This window comes from Phoca vitulina, unplaced genomic scaffold (assembly GCF_004348235.1).
Source record: "Phoca vitulina isolate PV1807 unplaced genomic scaffold, GSC_HSeal_1.0 scaffold45, whole genome shotgun sequence".
Taxonomy (NCBI): Eukaryota; Metazoa; Chordata; class Mammalia; order Carnivora; family Phocidae; genus Phoca; species Phoca vitulina.
Window position 1 is genome coordinate 8,246,102 of NW_022589748.1, and position 19,766 is coordinate 8,265,867.

Sequence of the window (19,766 nt, forward strand, 5' to 3'; positions counted from 1 at the left end):
GACTATCATTTCTCTATGTTGGTATGGTTATTATGTTGTCCCCAGGTCTTGAGGCTCTGTTCAATTTTCTTCAATCCAATCGTTTTTTGCTTTTTTTTCCCTCCCTCTCTAGTGCTCAGGATTGGGTAGTTTTTATGATCTATGTTCAAGTTCACTGAATCTTCTACCATCTCAAATCTACTGTTAAGACCATGTATAGTAAATATTTCATCGAAGTTATGGCAGTTTTCAACTCTAGAATTTTCACTTGGTTCTGTTATATTTTTCATTGCTTTTGTTGAGACTCCCTGTTTTTTAGTTGTAATTATATTTTGCTTCAATTCTTCAATTATATTTTCCTTTAATTCTCTGAGTGTGTTTAGAATAGCTGCTTTGAAGCCTTTGTCTGTTAAATCCAACATCTGGGTCTACTTAGAGACAGCTTCTGCTGACTGGTTTTCCACCAAATATGGATCTTATTGTGTTTGCATACACATCTCATACCTTTTTGTTGAGAATGGGACATTTTGGATAATATACTGTAGCAACTTGGGATTCTGAATTTCCCCTGAGAGTTACTATTGTTTTGTTTTTAGTAACTTGCTGAAGTTCATCTGTGAAAGGTATCTCCCTCCATAGTGTGAAGGAGACTGATGTCTTTGCTCAGATTTTTTTTAATCAGTATTTTTACTTTCAGATAATTGTAGATTCACATGCAGTTTTAAGAAATGATACAGAGAGATGTCATGAGCCCTTTGTCCAGTTTTCCCCAGTGGTAATATCTTGTCGAACTATAGTATAATATCACCACTAGGATATTGAAATTGATGGTGAAAATCCAGAACAGTTCCATCAGAAGGATCCCTCCTGTTGTTCTTTTATAGACACGCCCCCACCCCCCACACCCCCACACACCTCTTTCGCTCCTGGAAACTAATAAGAAGTGGTTTCTATGTCATTTCAACAAAGTTATATTAGAGGAATCATATAGTATGTGACCCTTTAAGACTGGCTTCTTTTACTTGGCATAGGCCTTTGAAATTTATTCCAGTTGTTGCTTGTCTTCATCGTTCATTCCTTTTTATTCCTGAGTAGGGTTTTGTGATATGAATGTACCACAGGGCCATAGACTGGATTTTTGTGTCACCTCGAAATTCATGTTGAAACCTAATCCCGCTATGATGGTATTTAGAGGTGGGGCCCTTGGGAAGTGATTTGGTCATGAGGGCAGAACCCTCAAGAATGGGATTAGTGCCCTTATAAAAGAGACTCGAGAGAGTTTCTTTGCCCCAACTGTCATGTGAGGACAGAGCAAGATGACTGTCCATGAACTAGGAAGCAGGCCCTCACCAGACATCAAATCTGCTGGAGGCTGGATCTTGGACTTCCCATCTTTAGAACTGTGAGAAATAAGTTTCTGTTGTTTATAAGCCACCCAGTCTATGGTAATTTGTTATAGCAGCCCAGAGCGAGATACACAATTTGTTTAACCATTTACCCATTGAAGAACATCTGAGGTCATTTCTAGTTTGGGGTTATTATGAATAAAGCTGCTGTGAACATTCATGTACAGGTTTTTGTGTAAACATGTATTTTTCATTTCTCTGGGATAAATGCCCAAAAGTACAATTTCTGGGTTGTATGGTAGTCACATGCTCAGCTTCATAAAAAATTCTGGTTTTCCAGAGTGGGTGTAAAATTGTACATTCCCACCTGCAATATATGAGTAATTCAGTTTCTCTTTGCTCTTTATTCATTCATTCATTCACAATTCAGATAGGTGTGTAATGATATCTTGTTGTGGTTTTAATTTGCATTTCCCTAATGGCTAAAGATGTTAACCATCTTTCTATTTGCTTATTTGAAATCTCTTCAGTGAAATGTCTGTTCATATCTTCTGCTCATTTTCTAACTGAATTGCTGTTGAGTTTTTTTACTGTTGAGTTTTGAGAGTTCTTACATATTCTCAGTCATAGTTCTTTGTTGGGTGTGTGGTTTGCAAATATTTTCTCCAAGTCTGTAGCTTGTCTTTTCATCCTTTTAACAGTGCCTTTCATGCATTGAGAGTTTTATTATGATGAGGTTCGATTTGTCAAATTTCCCTTTTACGGATTACGTTTGCGGGGTCATGTCTAAGGATTTTGAGTTAATTTTTGCATGACATGTGGGACTTAGGCCACGGTTCATTTTTTTTTCTATGAAAGTCCAGTTGTTCCAGCACCGTTTGTTGAAAGGACTATCCTTCCTTCACTGAATTGTTTCTTGCACCTTTGTAAAAAAAAAAAAAAATCCAGTGGGCAGACTTGTGTGGGTCTATTTCTGGGCTCTCTCTTCTGCTTCTGATCCCTGTTTCTGTCCTCTCACCAGGACTTATGCTGTTTCCATAGCTATCTAGTAAGCCTTAATGTTGGGCACAGTGATTCTACACCTTTTATTCTACCTTTTTTCACGGGTGCCTCCGTGGCACTTGGTTGAGCATCTGACTCTTGGTTTCAGCTCCGGTCAAGATCTCAGGGTCTTGATCAAGTCCCACCTCCGGCTCCATACTCAGGGGGGAGTCTGCTTGAGATTCTCCCTCTCCTCTTGCCTCCGCCCCTCCCCTCACTCACACATGCACACCCGCTCTCTCTCTAAAATAAAAAATAAATCTTTTTTAAAAAGAATATTTTAGATATTCTAGAGCCTACGCCTTTTCTAATAAATTTTATAATAAGCCTATCTATGTCTACCAAACAAGTCCTTGTTGGCATTTTGATAGGGATTGCATTAGATCTTTAAATCAATTTGGCAACCATTGACATCTTTACTATGAGTCTTTCGGTCACGAGCACGGTATGCCTCTCCATCTATTTGGCTTTGATTTCTTTCATCAGCTCTATATACGCTTTTTTAGATTCATACCTAAGTATATTTAAGTGGTTGTAAATGCTACCATATTTTTCATTTTGGTTTCCATTTTTTGTTGAACACCATTTTTTTAAAAGCTTTTACTTATTTATTTGAGAGAGGGAACGAGCAGGGGAAGGGGCAGAGGGAGAAGCAGGCTCCCCGCTGACCAGGACCTTCGGATCATGACCTGAGCCAAAGGCAGATGCTTAACCGACTGAGCCACCCAGGCGCCCCGAACACCAGACATTTTACATAACATATTATAGCAACTGTGGATTCTGATTTTTTCCTCTAAAGTTTGTTGTTACTGTTTTATTTTTAGTAAGTTGCCTAGACTCAATCTTTGGAATCCGCCTCTCCAGTGGTACACACTCATAATTATCTCTACTCAGCTTTGTAATTTATATTTTCATTTTTTGTAAAATAAAATCTGCCTAGAAATTGTCCCGGAGTCTGCCTAGTAGAGTGGTCAGGTAATGACTGGTTAGAGATTCTGCTCAAACACCTGAGCCAGTGAGGCTCTCACCCTTTGCCAAGTGGGGGAGCCTATTCAAAATGTGGTCTATTTTCAGGGCACCTGGGTGGCTCAGTCGGTTGAGCGTCTGCCTTCGACTCAGGTCATGATCCCAGGGTCCTGGGATCAAGTCCCGCATCGGGCTCCCTGCTCAGGGGGGAAGCCTGCTTCTCCCTCTCTCTCTGCCTGCCTCTCTGCCTACTTGTGCTCTCTATCTTTCTGTCAAATAAATAAATAAAATCTTTTAAAAAAAATGTGGTCTATTTTCAAGTCTCTCCCAGCTTTTACTTTCCACCACAGAGCTTGAAACTTCTTGGGTCTCCCCTGTGCATGCACACACCCTCCCACTCAACCTGGGATGTGTGGAAAGCTTGATCAGCTCTCTCTGGTTCTCTGTTTTCTGGGATTTCCCTGGTAAATTTCTGCATAGCCCACTGGTCTGCCACCTGGCCCAAGTGCGTCTGCAACCTCAGGCTACCAAAGCTGTGGGCTTTCAACTATCGTTTCCTACTGAGTTTGCTACTTTTACCGACAATGCCATTGAGCATGGGTTTTTCTCCCGCCCCTCCAAAGCAAGTCCAACAATGAAACTGCTCGTTTTCAAAGACACCTTCAGCCTGGTAGCATTATAAGTTGGGGATGGAGGAGGAAATGGAAACAGCTCCAGGCAAGACTCCCACTGCTCCTTCCAAAAGTTCAGTTTTTCCATAAACAGATGCTCCTCAACTTTTCGTCTACTTGCTATTTTGGTCAACTTCCAGAGCCCTGAAATGGTTGGTTTTGCCAATTTTGTCCTGTTTTGTAGTTGCCTAATACTTTGCCAGAGATACCCATGCTGGAACCTTCCAGCCCTGGACAGACCTTGGGATCCAGCTGGGGTCCAGACTCCACCCTCCCAGCTCCGGCGGGTGACTCAGCCTTCTTTAAGGGGAGCGCTCCATTCACAAGCACAGCTCCCTCTGCTGGTGAGGTAAGGCTCAGGATTTTTCAGCTTTGCTACTGAGAGGTCCCAACAGAGTCTAGGGCAGTACTCTCCAGAGTGGGGTACACACAACTCAGACGAAGGGATGGCACCAGTCGATTCGTAAGGGTGTAAAAACTTCAGTATAAAAATTAGACTGAAATGAGGCTCCACCCAGATTAAGTATACAAGTTGACATCATCACCCTCCCTGGGGCTGTCCGTTGGATGGACATGTGTCACGTGTGGGGCGCCCACTCCTGCAGGCTGCCTTGAGGGAAGGGCCCTCACTTGACCCACTTTCAGCTGATCCAGAAGTACTGCAATGTATATGGACACAATTAAGGGGAGTCATGACTTTCGTTAACTGGTTTAAAAGTAACACCCACAACATGGACAAATGGGTTAAAAAACACTCCTTCAAATAAATCACTGATTGAAAATAATACTTAAGTACAAGCAAATGACAGATGATGGCGGAGTCAACTCCTTCTCCTACTACTGGGAGGGCTTCTGAGGTTCCTTTAGGAGCTCAATACAATGATGCCTTCATTAGATCTGACAAGAAGTCATCCAGAAAATAATGCCCAATTAATAAGCACAATTTGAAAGAGAGACTGACAAATTCTGAGCGATGAATCTCACCCTAAATCACTTATGTGGCTTGAGATACTAGCTAATGGACACCATGATGTCATCACACTGTCAAAGCATTTTAAACTGCTGGAGTCCGTGTTTCTATTTTTATGTGTATTAGGTACATGAGTCATGCATGTACATAATATTCTTAGCAAATTCATATCCAGTGTGTGCAGTAAAATTCACTACCACTAGAGGTGAGAGATAAAGTCCCACCGGTCTCTGGGATACTCTTGCACTGGGATCCCATGTTAGTACGCATGCCACTGTACCAGCTGGGGACTCTGCCACGGGGCGGGGGGGGGCGGGGCGCAAGTCCCAAATGCTCTCGGCTCCTGTCAGGTGTCATGTGCTTTGGGGCAGAACTTGCAGGACGAGAACTCAATACATAACCAGCAGACGGCGCCCTGCAGCCCGCTATCACTCCTCTACCCCAATCCAGAGAACCTGCTTTATCAGTAGGGACTCAGGACTCCAGGTGGTCGACCTCCTAGTCCTCCACATCTCCATCCAATCAGAGAAGTCACGAGAAATGTCATCTGTCACAGAGTGTCATCTGGACAAGGAGCAGATCTCTGTGGAACTGGACTGTTAACCTTTAACATTTCCAGGGATCAAAGTAGTAAGGGTGTGACAAGGACAATAGGCAGGGCTTATGGGCTCAGCTCTGGTCCTGTCTCCACCAACTGACTACCCCTCCCCGCACCCCCCAAGAGCTGTCCCGCACAACCGCCATATTCCCTGCAGGGACAGGGTATAAGGTAAGCAGGCTGACTCCAGGTCTCCACAATTACAGCTAACATTTATCATCTTCAGGCTCCACATATTTCAATTCACTGAATCCTCTCTGGAACGCCAGAAAATAAATACTATTGTTAATCATTATTTTTACAGATGAGGAAATGGAGGCAGAGTACAAATGAGATTTGCCCGAGGCTACCAAGAGTGAGTGGCAGTGCCAGAATTGGAACCCAGACAATCCTAATTAGGCAACAAATCCTAAACCCAACCTCCCACCTGTTATGTTCTCCTGCCTCCTTATATAAGGGTTACTATCTGTCCATGAGCTGGTCGCTAGAACAGCTACCAGAGGGATATGCACAATCATTTGCTCTAAATAAAGTATGCGTGGTGCAGGCTTAGTGTTGGGGCTTAAGATACACAAAGATGTACTCTGGAGGGTCCCCGTCTAAAAACCACACACACCCCCACACACGCATCTTGGTTCATCCATTGGTTGCCAATACGTTCAAATTCTGGGCAGACCACCTCAAAGATTTTCTTTGCTTTGCCTGCCTTGCTTAGATTTTTGACATCTCATTTTTTCAGAGTCCAACCCAGGCCAAAATTTCTAACATCATTACCACTAAGAGTTGCATATCCCACATTCTCCAGGTATTGTGCAGTTCTAGCCAAATTCTTGGTTTTCCACTGTGTATTTCTGACATGTTTCCTGTTCATACTACTTCTACCCCACGAATCATCCAACCCCCTCCCCCACAGTCCAATATACAGCATGTTTCTGTTGCACCAGCAACTTTATGGGCTAATTTCTTTTTGTTGTTGTTTTTAAAGATTTTATTTGTGAGAGAGAGAAAGAGCACAAGCAGGGGTGGTGAGGAGGGGCAGAGGGAGAGGGAGACAAGCAGACTCCTTGCTGAGCAGGGAGCCCAACTCGGGACTCAATCCCAGGACCCCGAGATCATGACCTTGAGCCCAAGGCAACTGCTTAACCAACTGAGCCACCCAAATGCCCCTATGGGCACATTTCTTACACCTCAGAGCTACAGGCTCGTTTTTCTATCTGGGTATAGCAAAAATGTACATACATCAATGTGGGTTAAGATCAGCTACTCCCGGGGCGCCTGGGTGGCTCAGTCGTTAAGCATCTGCCTTCGGCTCAGGTCATGATCCCAGGGTCCTGGGATCGAGCCCCGCATCGGGCTCCCTGCTCCGCGGGAAGCCTGCTTTTCCCTCTGCCTGACACTCCCCCTGCTTGTGTTCCCTCTCGCTGTCTCTGTCAAATAAATAAATTTTAAAAAATCTTTAAAGATCAGTTTCTCCCTTTTCTTGCTCTCCTGGTATTCTGTGCCCTGGGGGAGGGATGTACGTGGGGGTGGGGGCGCGCACACAGGAGGAGGGATGGGGACAGGAAGTACACCTCTTGGTCCCCCCTCCCAATGCCCTGCCTGAGTGGAATCTTGGCTTTCCTGAGTGGCCAGATGGACATCTTCAAGGCAGGAGGCAAATCATAGGACCGCCCTCCTGGACCAGCCTCTTCCTCCCGGAGGACCAGGAACAGGGCAGTACCTCTCCAGTCCTGGCATCACCTTGAAGTGTGGGCTACAGTCAGGCAAACCAGGAAGAAGCACAGATCATAGTCTGGTGGACCTGGACTGTCGGGGCCAGGGAATGACAGCAGTTCCAAGGGCCCAGGGTTGGTTGGAAGCCAAAAGCTGAGGCATCGGGGAGATTTCAGTCTGGGGCAGAATGCATGGGGTCAATATGCCAGGGCCCTGGTTGTCAACAGGGTGACACCACCCCTAGGGGACACTTTGTTTAGGGGATGTTTCTGGTTACCGCAGTAACAGGGGGCCTCTCCCCGGATGCGGAGGCCAGCCACAGGCCAGGGCAAAGACCTGTCCCATTTCACAAGCCTTCTGCTGTCTGGTCCATCCTTCATGTGGGGATGAGACATGCTTAGATTCCTTTGAGCCTGGAACCTAACTCTATTTTGCGCAAATATTTTTTAGACACACACTGTTCGAGGAATGCAACTAAACTGAGGGAAGAGAGTACTTTGTTTTGTTGGGAAATCGAGCAAAAATCCCACCTCCAGAGGCCTGCTGTGGGAGTCGGGGCGTCCCATCTGAAGCTCGCCTGTCACTCTCCGAGCACAGACATCCACTCGCAGGCACAAGACCTAATCCCACTGTCGTCACTTCCAGGATAGTCGTGCCCAGACCTTTACTTAATATGCACCCGAGTTCATGACATGTTGCTTTCCTTTTATTTATATTCAGTTAGTCCTCTATTTTTAAGTTACATGTTGATAAATGGTATGATCTCTCTTTTCAGGATAGTAAAATTTGTAAAAAGAAAACGTTAGGACTGATCAGGTTGAGCTCAAGGTGCTAGAGAAAGCCATGGGGTCCCTGCTGCCCTAAGCATGACCTTGATTCCGCTCGTCAGTTGCCCCAGCACGGGGGGCCCCTGGGCAGAGCTACAGGGCAGGAAAGTGGCCAGGCTGAGCCTGGAACGGGTGCCTGGGCGGGAGGGAAAGGAAGGGGTCCCATGCCAGGTGGCAGGCCGCTGCAGTGTTCACGTGTCGGCGCGGGGACCCCCATGCCGAGGGGGTGGATTACCCCGCCTGTACACGGATGAGGCACGTGGACCAGTCACACGGTCATGGACGTGGTGCAGGGCAGACAGCGGATTCGGCTGAAGGACAGGGACAGAGGACGGGGAGAGTCAGGTGTCTTTGGGAAGGAAGTCATCCAGATTCAGGAGGTGCTAGAAGAGCCGGGCTGGAGATGAAGGAGCAGGAGAATGATGCCTGACAGAGAACCTCAGGGCACAAAGGTTTTCACTGGACGTATCCTCCCTAGCCCCTTCTGTGTGCCTCTGTATTTTTTTTTTAAGATTTTATTAATTTATTAGAGAGAGAGAGCACGAGCAAGGGAGAGGCAGAGAGAGAGGGAGAGGCAGGCTTCCCGCGGAGCAGGGAGCCCGATGTGGGACTCGATCCCAGGACCCCGAGATCATGACCTGAGCCGAAGGCAGATGCTCAACGACCGAGCTACCCAGGCGCTCCTGCCTTTGCATTCTTTTAAATTATTTTTTTCAGATTAATAGCTACTTCATCTTTAAAATGAAGGTGTGGTCAATGTGATTTCAAGATGTCAGGCTCCCAAGTTTGGGGACCCAGAGAGATTGGAGCTTTCTCAAAATGGCAAAACGGATTCTTGCTCGCTAGAATCGTGCAGTTCAGACTCTGAAATCTCTCTGCAGTAAGGGCTCTCATAAATTACCCAGGTCGGTGGTTTTGAAACTGCAGGCTGCCTTCCATTAGCTGGCTATGTAATCAATTTAGTGGTCAAGCTCAGTTTTTAAATTAAATAGAAGGAACTAAAATTTAAAAATATCGCCATGGGTCATGACACTCGTTTCCATTATGTAACTTGCTTTCGGGCATCCAGTGAGCAGCAGCCCCGGCGCCGGCAGCCCTGCGGCCCCGGAGCTGCCCCGCCAGCCTCACTCTTGCACACCTCCCCCCTCAGCACTTGGTGATAATCAGCATTTACAGAGCGCCAGGCACTGGGCGAAGCCCTTGGTATTAACTTGCTGTATCCCCACCGCACCTGTTAGTGCCGTTATCCTTATTCACAGATGAGAAAGCTGGCCACAGAGCCAGAGCCGCCCGGCATGTGGGGGCTGGAGCCGGGCCTCATCCCTGCCACGCTGGACTTCCGGTCTGAGAACCCTCTTCCCGACTGGACGGGGGTGCAGCACTCCCCGCATGGCCTCTGGCAGGCCAGCCCTGCGGGGCCTCTCTAGCAACAGCCCAGAGGAATCCTGTCCTCGGGAGGGGACAGAAGTCCCCGCAGGCCGCCCCTCTCCACCCAGCAAGGAGCACCAGGGCCTCTTCCAAGGTGCCATCCGCGTGCGACCCCCCGAGGTCTCACCGTCATCAGCCTCTAGCCTGGCAAGACTCTGTATCTCATCACTATCTGCCATTAGATTATAAATACTTGTTTAAGAACGGTCTCGCCAACTAGAAGGAAGCGCCAAAAGGACAAGTATTGGGGCGCCTGGGTGGCTCAGGCGTTAAGCGTCTGCCTTCGGCTCAGGTCATGATCCCAGGGTCCTGGGATCGAGCCCCACATCGGGCTCCCTGCTCAGCGGGGAGCCTGCTTCTCCCTCTCCCTCTCCCGCTGCTTGTGTTCCCTCTCTCGCTGTGTCTCTATCAAATAAATAAAATCTTTAAAAAAAAAAAGGACAAGGATTTTATCCGGGCGCTGCTGTTCCTCCAGCTCCTGGAACAGGGAGGTATTTGTAATCTGAACTATCTGTTACTGAGTGAGCAAGAGTTTGGAGGGAAGAGCCTGCATAAAACCAAAAGCACAGCTCGCCCCCCTCTGCCCCCTGCACATAGCACTGCACTGGCCAGCAGTTCTTACAATGGTTCAACCACGCTGGTTCACCCATAATCAACAACCAGTGCGGTAGGAGGAGTTTGGAGTTTTCAGAGGTGAGCAGGAAGGAAAAAAGGCGCTCTCGAGGGACAGAAAGTTTCTTTGAGCAAGTTCGCAAAGACCCTGACCAGACTCCACCTGGCTCCCCAGGTCTGTGGGTTCATTCTGCTTTTTCTGTGCTCTGTGCTTGTCTGGGCTTCTGAGCAACTTCAGGCTCCGTGTGCCCCCCGGGACATGACATGGTTTCAAAGCACTCTCTCTAACCTGACTTGAGGACTTGGCGCATGTCAAATTTCACAGAGAGTGGACAGAAGGAAGATGTGAGCTTTCCTCGTCCAAGGACTCTCGTTCATCTGTGCTGTGACAAAGCAGCAGAACACATGAATCTCCGAGGACAGGGAGGGAGCGGGGAGTGGTACAGTGTTGTGAGTAGAGTGTTCGGCCCCTGAGAGAGAGGAGGCCAGAAAGGTGAAGGAGGTAGAAACAAATGGGCCTGTGGCGGTGTCCTGTCCCACAGAGTGACTAGAAGCTGACCTCTACAACCCTGGCACCTGCTGGGGAGGGAGGAGAGACCCACAGAGCCCCTGCCCATTGCAAGAGGGAAGAATTCACATCAGTGAACACGATCTGCCTTTACGAAGAACTGCAGAGGACGCAGCGTCCTGTCCTGGCAAAGGAAGCCCAGCACATGTGGGAGCTCTGTAGCACGAGAAGGCCGAGCGGGCTGGAAGTCTGCCTCTCGTAACTCGGGCCAAGTGCATGCGAAGGGCTTATGTAACGGAGAAGGGGGTCTTCAAAAGCCCATAGCTACTCAAATGCTCCCTAGTGGCCTGTATTCCTTACTTTATCTACTTCTGGGCAGGATTAGGGCCACGCCAGTGAGGACCTTGTTGATCCAGTGCACTAAAAGAGGTTTTGTACTCTCCGGGAGACGACCCGGGTGCTTGCTGAGGCCAGCTGAGTAGGAAACGCGGCCCATCCCACATCCTGAGGACTGGGGACACTTGGAGAGAACAGCTTGCAAAACACCCTCAATTACTTATCGCAGATGTTCTTCCCTTAGAAAACACCCCTCAGATGGCAGGAAACGGGAGACACGGCAAATAAATTCAGAGGTTTTATTCTGTAAAGCACATATGCACATATTTCAAACACGGAAAATTAATCTGGGAGTGAATGCCATAACAGATCAGCTACTGACCATCATGCAAGGTAAGTGAGATGGGTCCTCTGGCCCTCGTAACCCCACAGTGCCTGCAGGAGGGTTGAAAACCAGGATGCTGAATCCCTACAGACTGCCAAAGAAATTGCAACCGAAACGCAGGCTCCTAGTGACGAGAAAAACTTACAAATAGAATCAAAACTGATTCAAGTCATACAGTGAAAGGACAAAAGGAAAAAGGAAAGAGATCAATATGATCTGAAACAACCATTTAATAGTAAGTTGCTAACCTTTGATTGGACCTCCAGTCCAAGATGCCTGAGAACGCGCCAGGGCTCCCGTGCGGGGTCACTTGGAATGGCACCTGGGCCCTGTGTGAGACGCTCTCCTAATCCTGAGGTCCCTCAGCAAGATGTGGCGGAGGACTGGGCCTTGTCTGCAAGTGCCTGGGTATGAACAGGACTCTGAGCTTCCTGAGATTCCACGGGAGTCTCTTCGGTTCCTAGACCTCTTCACCCAGGTCCACGGCCTCTCCTCTTCCCCGCCTTCCTTTAGACATCTGACTCTGGGTTTCCATAAGATCTTTGAGAAATTACCTGCTAGAGTGAATGCTGGATTTTAAAGTGTGTGTCCTGGCCTCAGGACAAGTCATACTGTCCAGGCATTTTTGGCACTTCCTTCCCTCATGTCTAACAGAGTCCTTCCTCCCCTGGCTACAGAGTCCAGCCATTCCCTGTAATTAAAACAAGGGTAACTGATATTAGCAACAAGCTGGATTGAACAAACCAGTGAAACTGACTTTCTTCACCTGTCTCCTTGGTACTCTGCCAGTTCTAAATCTCTCCAACTCCACTTCACTGGGATATTATTAATTCAGTAGCAGCTTAACCTAAAATCTGGTGGTCTTATGATATTGATGTTTCTAAAGGCCAAGCCAAATGGCTCTTTCTCCATCTTGTCTCGTAAAAGTCTCAAAGTCTCTAAAGAGAAAACTAAATGAACAGGTTAGCCATGCATCAGGTAAGCAACTCATAAAACTGGATAGACAAGTATGATTACTGTGCTTGAAATGTACCAAAAGGGAAAAAAAAAAAAGGGATATTAACATATTAAGTTACTACAGTGATTACTTTAACAATCTTCAGTAAGAGCCCACAATTGTTTTCCATTCAAGAATGCCTGGGATCACATGTTCTAGGCCAATTATTTCAGACTGCAGGACCGATTCTAATTTGGAACAGACTACAGACCTGGAGTTGAGGGAAAGAAGTGCTGACGTCCAAGGTCTTAACTGCCCTTCTGCTCTACAACATTGCTTGGGAGAACACAGAAGTCAGTAATGACAGTGAGTTATTAAGGCAAAGAGCTATTATGAAAAACAGTAAGAATACAAGTAACAAGAAAGGACTAGAAAAGACAACGCAATTTTTCTTTTTTTTTTACAAGAAGATGGAGAAGAAGGAAAAAGGGATAAAGGGCCTAGATCATCAAAATGCCACAGGAAAGAAAAATGCTTTTGGTTTTCCTCATACATGGCAGATCAGAGCTGCTTTCCTTCCAATTCCACAGGCATCATTTCATGTCACTGATCTACCAGTTGCCATTTTCCTTTTGAAGATATGTTCACTGCACACAAATATATGCAAAAAGTAAAAGGAAGAAAGAAAATCCACTCCCTCTTCAAAGAAGACAAGAAACTCTTGCACAACTATTAGACTGAATCATCTTTCTTTTTCCATACTGCCATCCGCATTCCAGAAAACAGAACAGCTAATTTCTACTCTACTCTAGAGCCATTTACTTAATTTTCAAGCTCTTCTGAGTGAGGACGCTGCTTCAACTTTTATAATGGAGGGAAGGGACAAGAGAGGAGGAGACAACAGTGGAACATTCTGTGCCCACTCAACTCACACAAGACCAGGTTCCTCACCATCCATATGGAAAATGAAACTTAGATCTTTACCATGTAGGTGATTTTTCAATAGTTAACTTTTTACTCAAGATAAAAGCACAAGTCTGTCCTAACTAGAGTAGTATTAAAATGTGACTATTTTACTTTTCTTTTCAAAGAAAAAAACAAACAAAACAAGAAACTAAGAAAGATAGGCATGTTTCCTTGCAAGCAAAACGGAGAAAAAGGGATTATTGTTGTTACCATGATTATTAAGCCACAGACACATAAAATCCACAAAATGGACTGGTGGCTTTGGAAATGCAATATCACATCAAAGGTGCAGACTGTTTCGAACATTCTGTACATATCGGGCTGAAACAAGAACCAAAGCAAACCTCAACCCCGCCAGCAATGAAATGCCCCCGTGACCTTGGTGAAGACAGCACGGTCTGCCCCGCGGCACTGAGATCACGATCCTCTCCGGCGCTGCACAGGGTTGTCCCACCAAGTCCACAGGGGAGGCTGAGGGTTCCGGCTGCACCCAGTGCGAAGCACGTGCATCATTGGACCAATTTCTGAATAGATCTTTATAAATATATACAAATCAGTTACAGGCACTTGAAATGTCTTTGGCTGGAATAACCCAACATTGCAAGATAATATATTCACAGAGTGTCCAGGCCCAGGCTGGGTTCAGCAGGCAATGATTATGGTTCTCTCAGTCTCTCTTAGAAAACGGGCAGTTGTGGGATTAGGCATCAGCCAAAGCCACCTAGAAGAGAACAAGATGAGCAAACCCATCATAGAGCAAAGCCCAGGTAACTCAGCCCCACCAGCACCCTTACTGGGTTCCGGTCTCCAACCAAACACCAGGGAGCTACATGGCATGCATCTATTGAGCAGAGGAATTACTAAATCCCTAAGAAAAAAAATCTCACTTAGCAGGAAATGAAGAGAAATCTAAAAGTCTCCTGCAGGAAGCGGCCGATCCAGCGGAACCCCCATGCTGAGACAGAGTTAACGGATTTGAAACCATGATCAGGATTCTGAGATGATTTCTCAAGCTGATAGAAACCGAAGGAAGCAGCCCTTCAGGATCCGCTGCTCTCCCATGGGACTTTGAGAACAATTCCCACTCAGTACCTTTCACCAGCTAAGAAGTGGGTGTATGGCTGAAAATCCAACACCATGATTTAGGCTGAGAGCAGACTACTTCTGATAAAAAGACAGGACTTAATTTCTCTGGAGGAAAGGCGCCACCAGCAATAAAGGGAATAAGGACTCAGCAGGACTTTCTGTCTACAGAGATCTCCAGCAAAATACTGGGCCACACCCACCCACTGCTCACCTTCTCAGGACAAAAGTCAGGATTGCTCTGACGCAATTTGCTGGGTCTGCCTTTGATAACCGCATAGCAAAACATTGTTATCACCATCACGAAGAGGAAGTAACTGGTGTGCATGAGATGCAAATTTATTAATGAACGGTCATCCTGAATAAAGAGAATAAACCAGAAACATCTGCACTGAGTTACTGGAAGATTTTAATGCTAGGTTTCTGGAAACAGGGTTCATAACCTCCAGACTCGCCTCAACTTTAATTCTTAAACTGGAAGGAGAGTGGTTTCTCTTTTTCTCTTCTAAACTTTTAAAACTAGATCTAAGTAAAGACCGTGTTCCTGGGGCCACCCCCTCCTTCCTAAGGGAGCCCCCTGCCCTGGCTTCTTCACTCCCACACTGCCCAAGAGCACCCCGCCCCCAGGTCCCCTCTTCCCCAGAAAGCCCCAGAGACCCAGAGGCTTCAACCCCTACCCTTCTCTTCCGTCCTCTTCCTCTGACAGCCCAAGCCTCTGTTCCCAATTCCTCGTTACTCCCCCACCAAGAAGGCCTCTCCCCATGGGCAGCTAATCCTTCTTTGTCTTTCCCTCACTTTCCAAGCCCTTGATTCACTCCTCTCTGACTTCCCACATGCGGTCAGTCACCAGGCCTGCCAGGTGCTGCATCCCAGCCATGCTTCCATTCCCTTTCCTTCACACACACACACACACACACACACACACACACACACACACGCTTCCATTCCTTTTCCTACACACACACACACCCCACACCCCCCCCGCCCCCAGCAGGCCTCGAAACATCAGCCTTGGGCTCCATCCCATAAATGCATCATCAGGTGGGCAGACCAGTCTTCCGCACACACTGCTTTACAAAAACCCTACAGCCCAAACGCAGGAAGTCTAAGTGCCTCACACACGGCCTTCTGGACCCTGGCCTCTGCCCAGCATCCAGCCTGATCTCTGTTGCTCACTCATGCAGGCCCCCAGCCCACCAACTGCTACAACTTGATACTAGAAAGAGAAAACAATCAGGCAAGAAGAAATCTACCTACGATATACTGACAGGAAGAAAAGTACGGACATTTACAAAAATCAGTGCAGTCTGTTAAAAATGGGTTCAAGTCTAAGCAGGAAGCCAAATGAGCCAATCCTTCACTGGTCCAGATTATGGGGTCTTCCTCCTTATTAAGTAAAACCTATCCAGCCCTCAATATCTAGCCCAAGACTGATCTCCTCCGACTTACTTCTACCTTTCTAGAATTCCAAACTATTTACTGCTCATACTGACACTGACCAGCTATTCCCTGAGTGGCCGTGTGAATGAGCAGACGGTACGAGCATCCCTTGTGACCCGTACGAGTCAGGCACAGGGCGGCTGCTCGACAAATGTAACCACTGGTGACCAAAGCAGAAAAGGAAGAACGGATGCAGAGTTTCCTTAACTAACAGGGTGGCACATTTTTCCGAGCCTCCACTACTCCACCCAGTCTCTCGGCCCAGCTGGAAATCTACAACGGCATGGGCTAAGCTAACGCGAGGAGGTAAAGAGGGCCTACATAACAGTTCCCAGATACCGGGAGACAGACAGACAGACAGACGCACACACACACACACACACACCATTTTTCTCACTTACGTCCGGAACAATAACAGTAAGCTTAGGATTTAAAGCGTGGTAGACTTTTCCAATGGCCCCCTTATAACACCAGAAAGGATTGTAATCTTGAGCATATTTTGTGTTGGCGTCTCTGGCGGTTGTGAAGATCTTGTACCAGAGCGTGGCGTTGCTGTACGTGTCGGGAACACAGTGTGGCGGCTGTCTGCAGGGGAACAGAGGAAAAGACACGGGCTCAGTGGCCTGAGACTTTGACCCGGGTCTCGCCCACAGCCCGGGCACAACACTGAGCACTGAGCATAGCCATCTGTGTGGAAAAGAGAAATAAGAGACATACATTTCTTTGAGATGAAGACCATCATGTTTTTAGTTCACAGATTTATTTATTTTATTTATTTTATTTATTTATTTGACAGAGAGAGACACAGCGAGAGAGGGAACACAAGCAGGGGGAGTGGGAGAGGGAGAAGCAGGTTTCCCGCCGAGCAGGGAGCCCGATGTAGGGCTCGATCCCAGGACCCTGGGATCATGATCTGAGCCGAAGGCAGACGCTTAACGACTGAGCCACCCAGGCGCCCCATTCACAGATTTTTTTTAATTTAACAAACACCTAACGGAATAAGAAATAGGCATCCAACATTTGGAAGTCCGGTTGTTAAGATCTTTGCCTTCCCAAGTCAACTAACCCATGGTTCTCTTGCCTATGATGTACCCAAAGAGAGGCCTGCTCCTTTTAAGCCCATTTTCACAAATTATCTAAATTCTTAGTCACAACTGAAAGTTTTATACATAAACTTCTTCTTCAGATATTATAACCAACAGCAAATAATACTTATCTGCTCTTGTCCTACAAACCTCCAAATATCTAAAACAGAAATCCCAGAGTACCCTTTTCTTTTTTTTTTAAAAGAGAAAGAGTGCGTGCACGCGCGCACAGGGTGGGGCAGAGGGAGAATCTCAAGCAGACTCGATGCCCAGCACAGAGCCCGACGTGGGGCTTAATCTCACGACCCTGAGATCATGACCTGAGCTGAAATCAAGAGTAGGACACTCAACCAACCGAGTCCCCCATGTGCCCCCCCAGGGTAATTATTCTTATTTAAGAAGAATTCATCATAGAATTCTTTTAAATAGGCTACATCTTGTGTATTTCATACATTTATAGATCATTATCTCCATTACAGAGAAAAGAGGCAAAAAAAACCAACCAAACAAACAAAAACAACCCTTAAAAAGCCAAGTGGTAACATGGATAGCTGCTCAAAAAACATGAGGCATAAGTTTCAGCAACAGAAACTGTTTTGTGGAGGGCGCCTGAGCGGCTCAGTTGTTAAGTGTCTGCCTTCGGCTCAGGTCATGATCCCAGGGTCCTGGGATCGAGCCCCGCATCAGGCTCCCTGCTCAACTGGAAGCCTGCTTCTCCCTCTTTCTCTCCCTCTGCTTGTGTTCCCTCTCTCGCTGTCTCTCTGTCAAATAAATAAATAAAATCTTAAAAATAAATAATAAATAAATAAATACAAATGGGAACAATGAGATGGCATTTAAAAAAAAAACTGTTTCGTGGAAAGAAAGATTCATTTATGCTCTCGATTTACAAAATAACTGTCTGAATAATGGAGATGAATAAAACTTCATCCTTCAGGAGGCTTCATTATAAATCATTCTGGTCATAGGATCAGCTCTTATTTATCTTCTCTGTGACAGGCTTCTAGCAACAGGACAGGCGGCCTAAGAACGTACAACAAAACCAGATGCTTTTACTACCTGCTGAAGCACTCACTCACTCTCTGATACTTATATGCAAAGGTTCTACCTTTACGATTCCGAATTCAACTTAAATAATCCTTTAGACAGGTCCAGCTGTGACAATTCTACACAGTAATTTACTGCAAGCATCCTGAGAATCTGCTGAAGCACCCCACTCACACTCATGGTAAATGGAGCTTCTGACGCGCATCCACCGGGGTCAGGAAAACACTTACACGGTGACGGGGAACACACCAGGGTTGGCTGTGAGGGTCATGCAGGTGGTGAACACCACCTGCTCACAGTGACCATGAAGGGCACAGTCGTCTGAACTCCAAGCTGTAGGCAGGGTAAAGGTAATATTGATCTCCTCGTGGGCTTCCCTGCCTATGAAAGAGAAATGGGGGGGGCGGGGGGAGGGAGAGGCGTTGGTAAATAAAGGTTAAGAACTCATATATTTATTATGCTCTGGGATATCAATGAATCCTGGACTCAACCCCACCCAGGAATCCCCTATCAGCCCACAGAAGCAAGACATCTGCCTCTGTGGGATTTGAGGAACAAGAGTTCTGAGCCGGACGCTGAGGGCTGCTCACCTGGCAGAGCCACAGTGTGGCAAATGGCAAGGTGCCACTGTTAGCTAGGGCCTGGAGATGGCAGGCATCGAGGGCCCCCAGTGCCCAGGCAGAAAGCGGGGGGCTGGGTGAGTCATTATCACCACTGTTTTAGCACCTGTGCGACACTCGTGCCATTTCCAAATTGCTTTTATATGTATCCTTTCACATAAAACATACCGCTATCCCACAAACACGACCAAAGAAGCGATACTGTTCCCCTTTCACATATGAGCAGACTGAAGATCAGGGGGTCTAACAGACTTCAGGAAGGTCAGGGAACTGGTAAGGGATAAAAAAGCTTAAACGAAAACCAAGGTGTTCTAATAACAGCAGGAGAAGGTCCACCTGCTGCCCAGAAGTCACCCTTGCCTCATTCCCGTGGGAACAGCTCTCACCCATAAAAGCCAGCAGGAGGCTGCCAGGCACTCCCAAGTTCCTCTAAGGACTGAGAGGCTCTTGGTAACAAAGAACCAAAGACTATTCTTCTAAGGTCTAGGCCTCCGTAGGAAGCCTTTCCTAATTATTCCAGCTTCTGCTACTTTCTCAGCATTCTCCTGAATCGCTTACAGTCTGTCCTGGTCAGAGGGTACTACAGCTCCAAAGGCAGTGCTCAGTGTTCTACAGATGTTATTACTTTTTTTAAAGACTTATTTATTTGAGGGAGGGGGAGAGGGCACAAGGGGGGGGGGGGGGCAGAGGGAGAGGGAGAAGCAGGCTCCCCGCTGAGAGGGGGGCTGGCACTTAATATAGCATTCCCTTTGTGCCGGGAACTATTGTTAAGTGTTTGATAAACATTAATTCATGTTATCCTTCTCTCTGCCATAATCCTAAAATTCCAATTGACAAGACCAGATCTTGGGCTTTTTCTAGTTCTTCCCAGCAGCTAGCACAGTGCTGAGCTAACATGGGCATTCGAAAATCTGTAGACTAGTAACAATATCTGTAGTATGTAAAGATGAAAAACCTGAATAAAAATTTTGCGCTCGTAAATATTAAAACCAGAGTAGGCCTCAAAGTTTCTTCTCAGTCACTTTTATTGAGAGCCTACTATTTACCCAGCACTTTAAGTGAAGATGTAGCAGAAACAGTTCCTTCTTGGCTTCACTTAGTTCAAACTCAAGAGAAGGGGAGACATGTAAAAATAAAAATAATCTGATGAGTAAAAACCATATAGTACTAATACTCTGTCTTGGAAGAGTTGCTGCCTAAGAAAATCT

General features: G+C 46.6%; 1 protein-coding gene across 2 annotated transcripts in view; it reads right to left on the reverse strand.

The window, feature by feature from the left end:
* Positions 1-11,280: 11,280 nt before the first annotated feature.
* The window catches only part of TMEM248 (transmembrane protein 248), a 34,450-nt gene continuing 25,964 nt past the window's right edge, over positions 11,281-19,766 (reverse strand). For both annotated transcript variants that reach the window (XM_032430804.1, XM_032430803.1), the window contains 4 exons: positions 18,169-18,319; positions 16,208-16,391; positions 14,581-14,724; positions 11,281-14,004 (listed from right to left, as the gene is read on the reverse strand). In XM_032430804.1, coding sequence (XP_032286695.1) covers positions 13,984-14,004; positions 14,581-14,724; positions 16,208-16,391; positions 18,169-18,319 — 500 coding nt within the window. In that variant the 3' untranslated portion in view covers positions 11,281-13,983. The remainder of the gene's footprint in view (positions 14,005-14,580; positions 14,725-16,207; positions 16,392-18,168; positions 18,320-19,766) is intronic.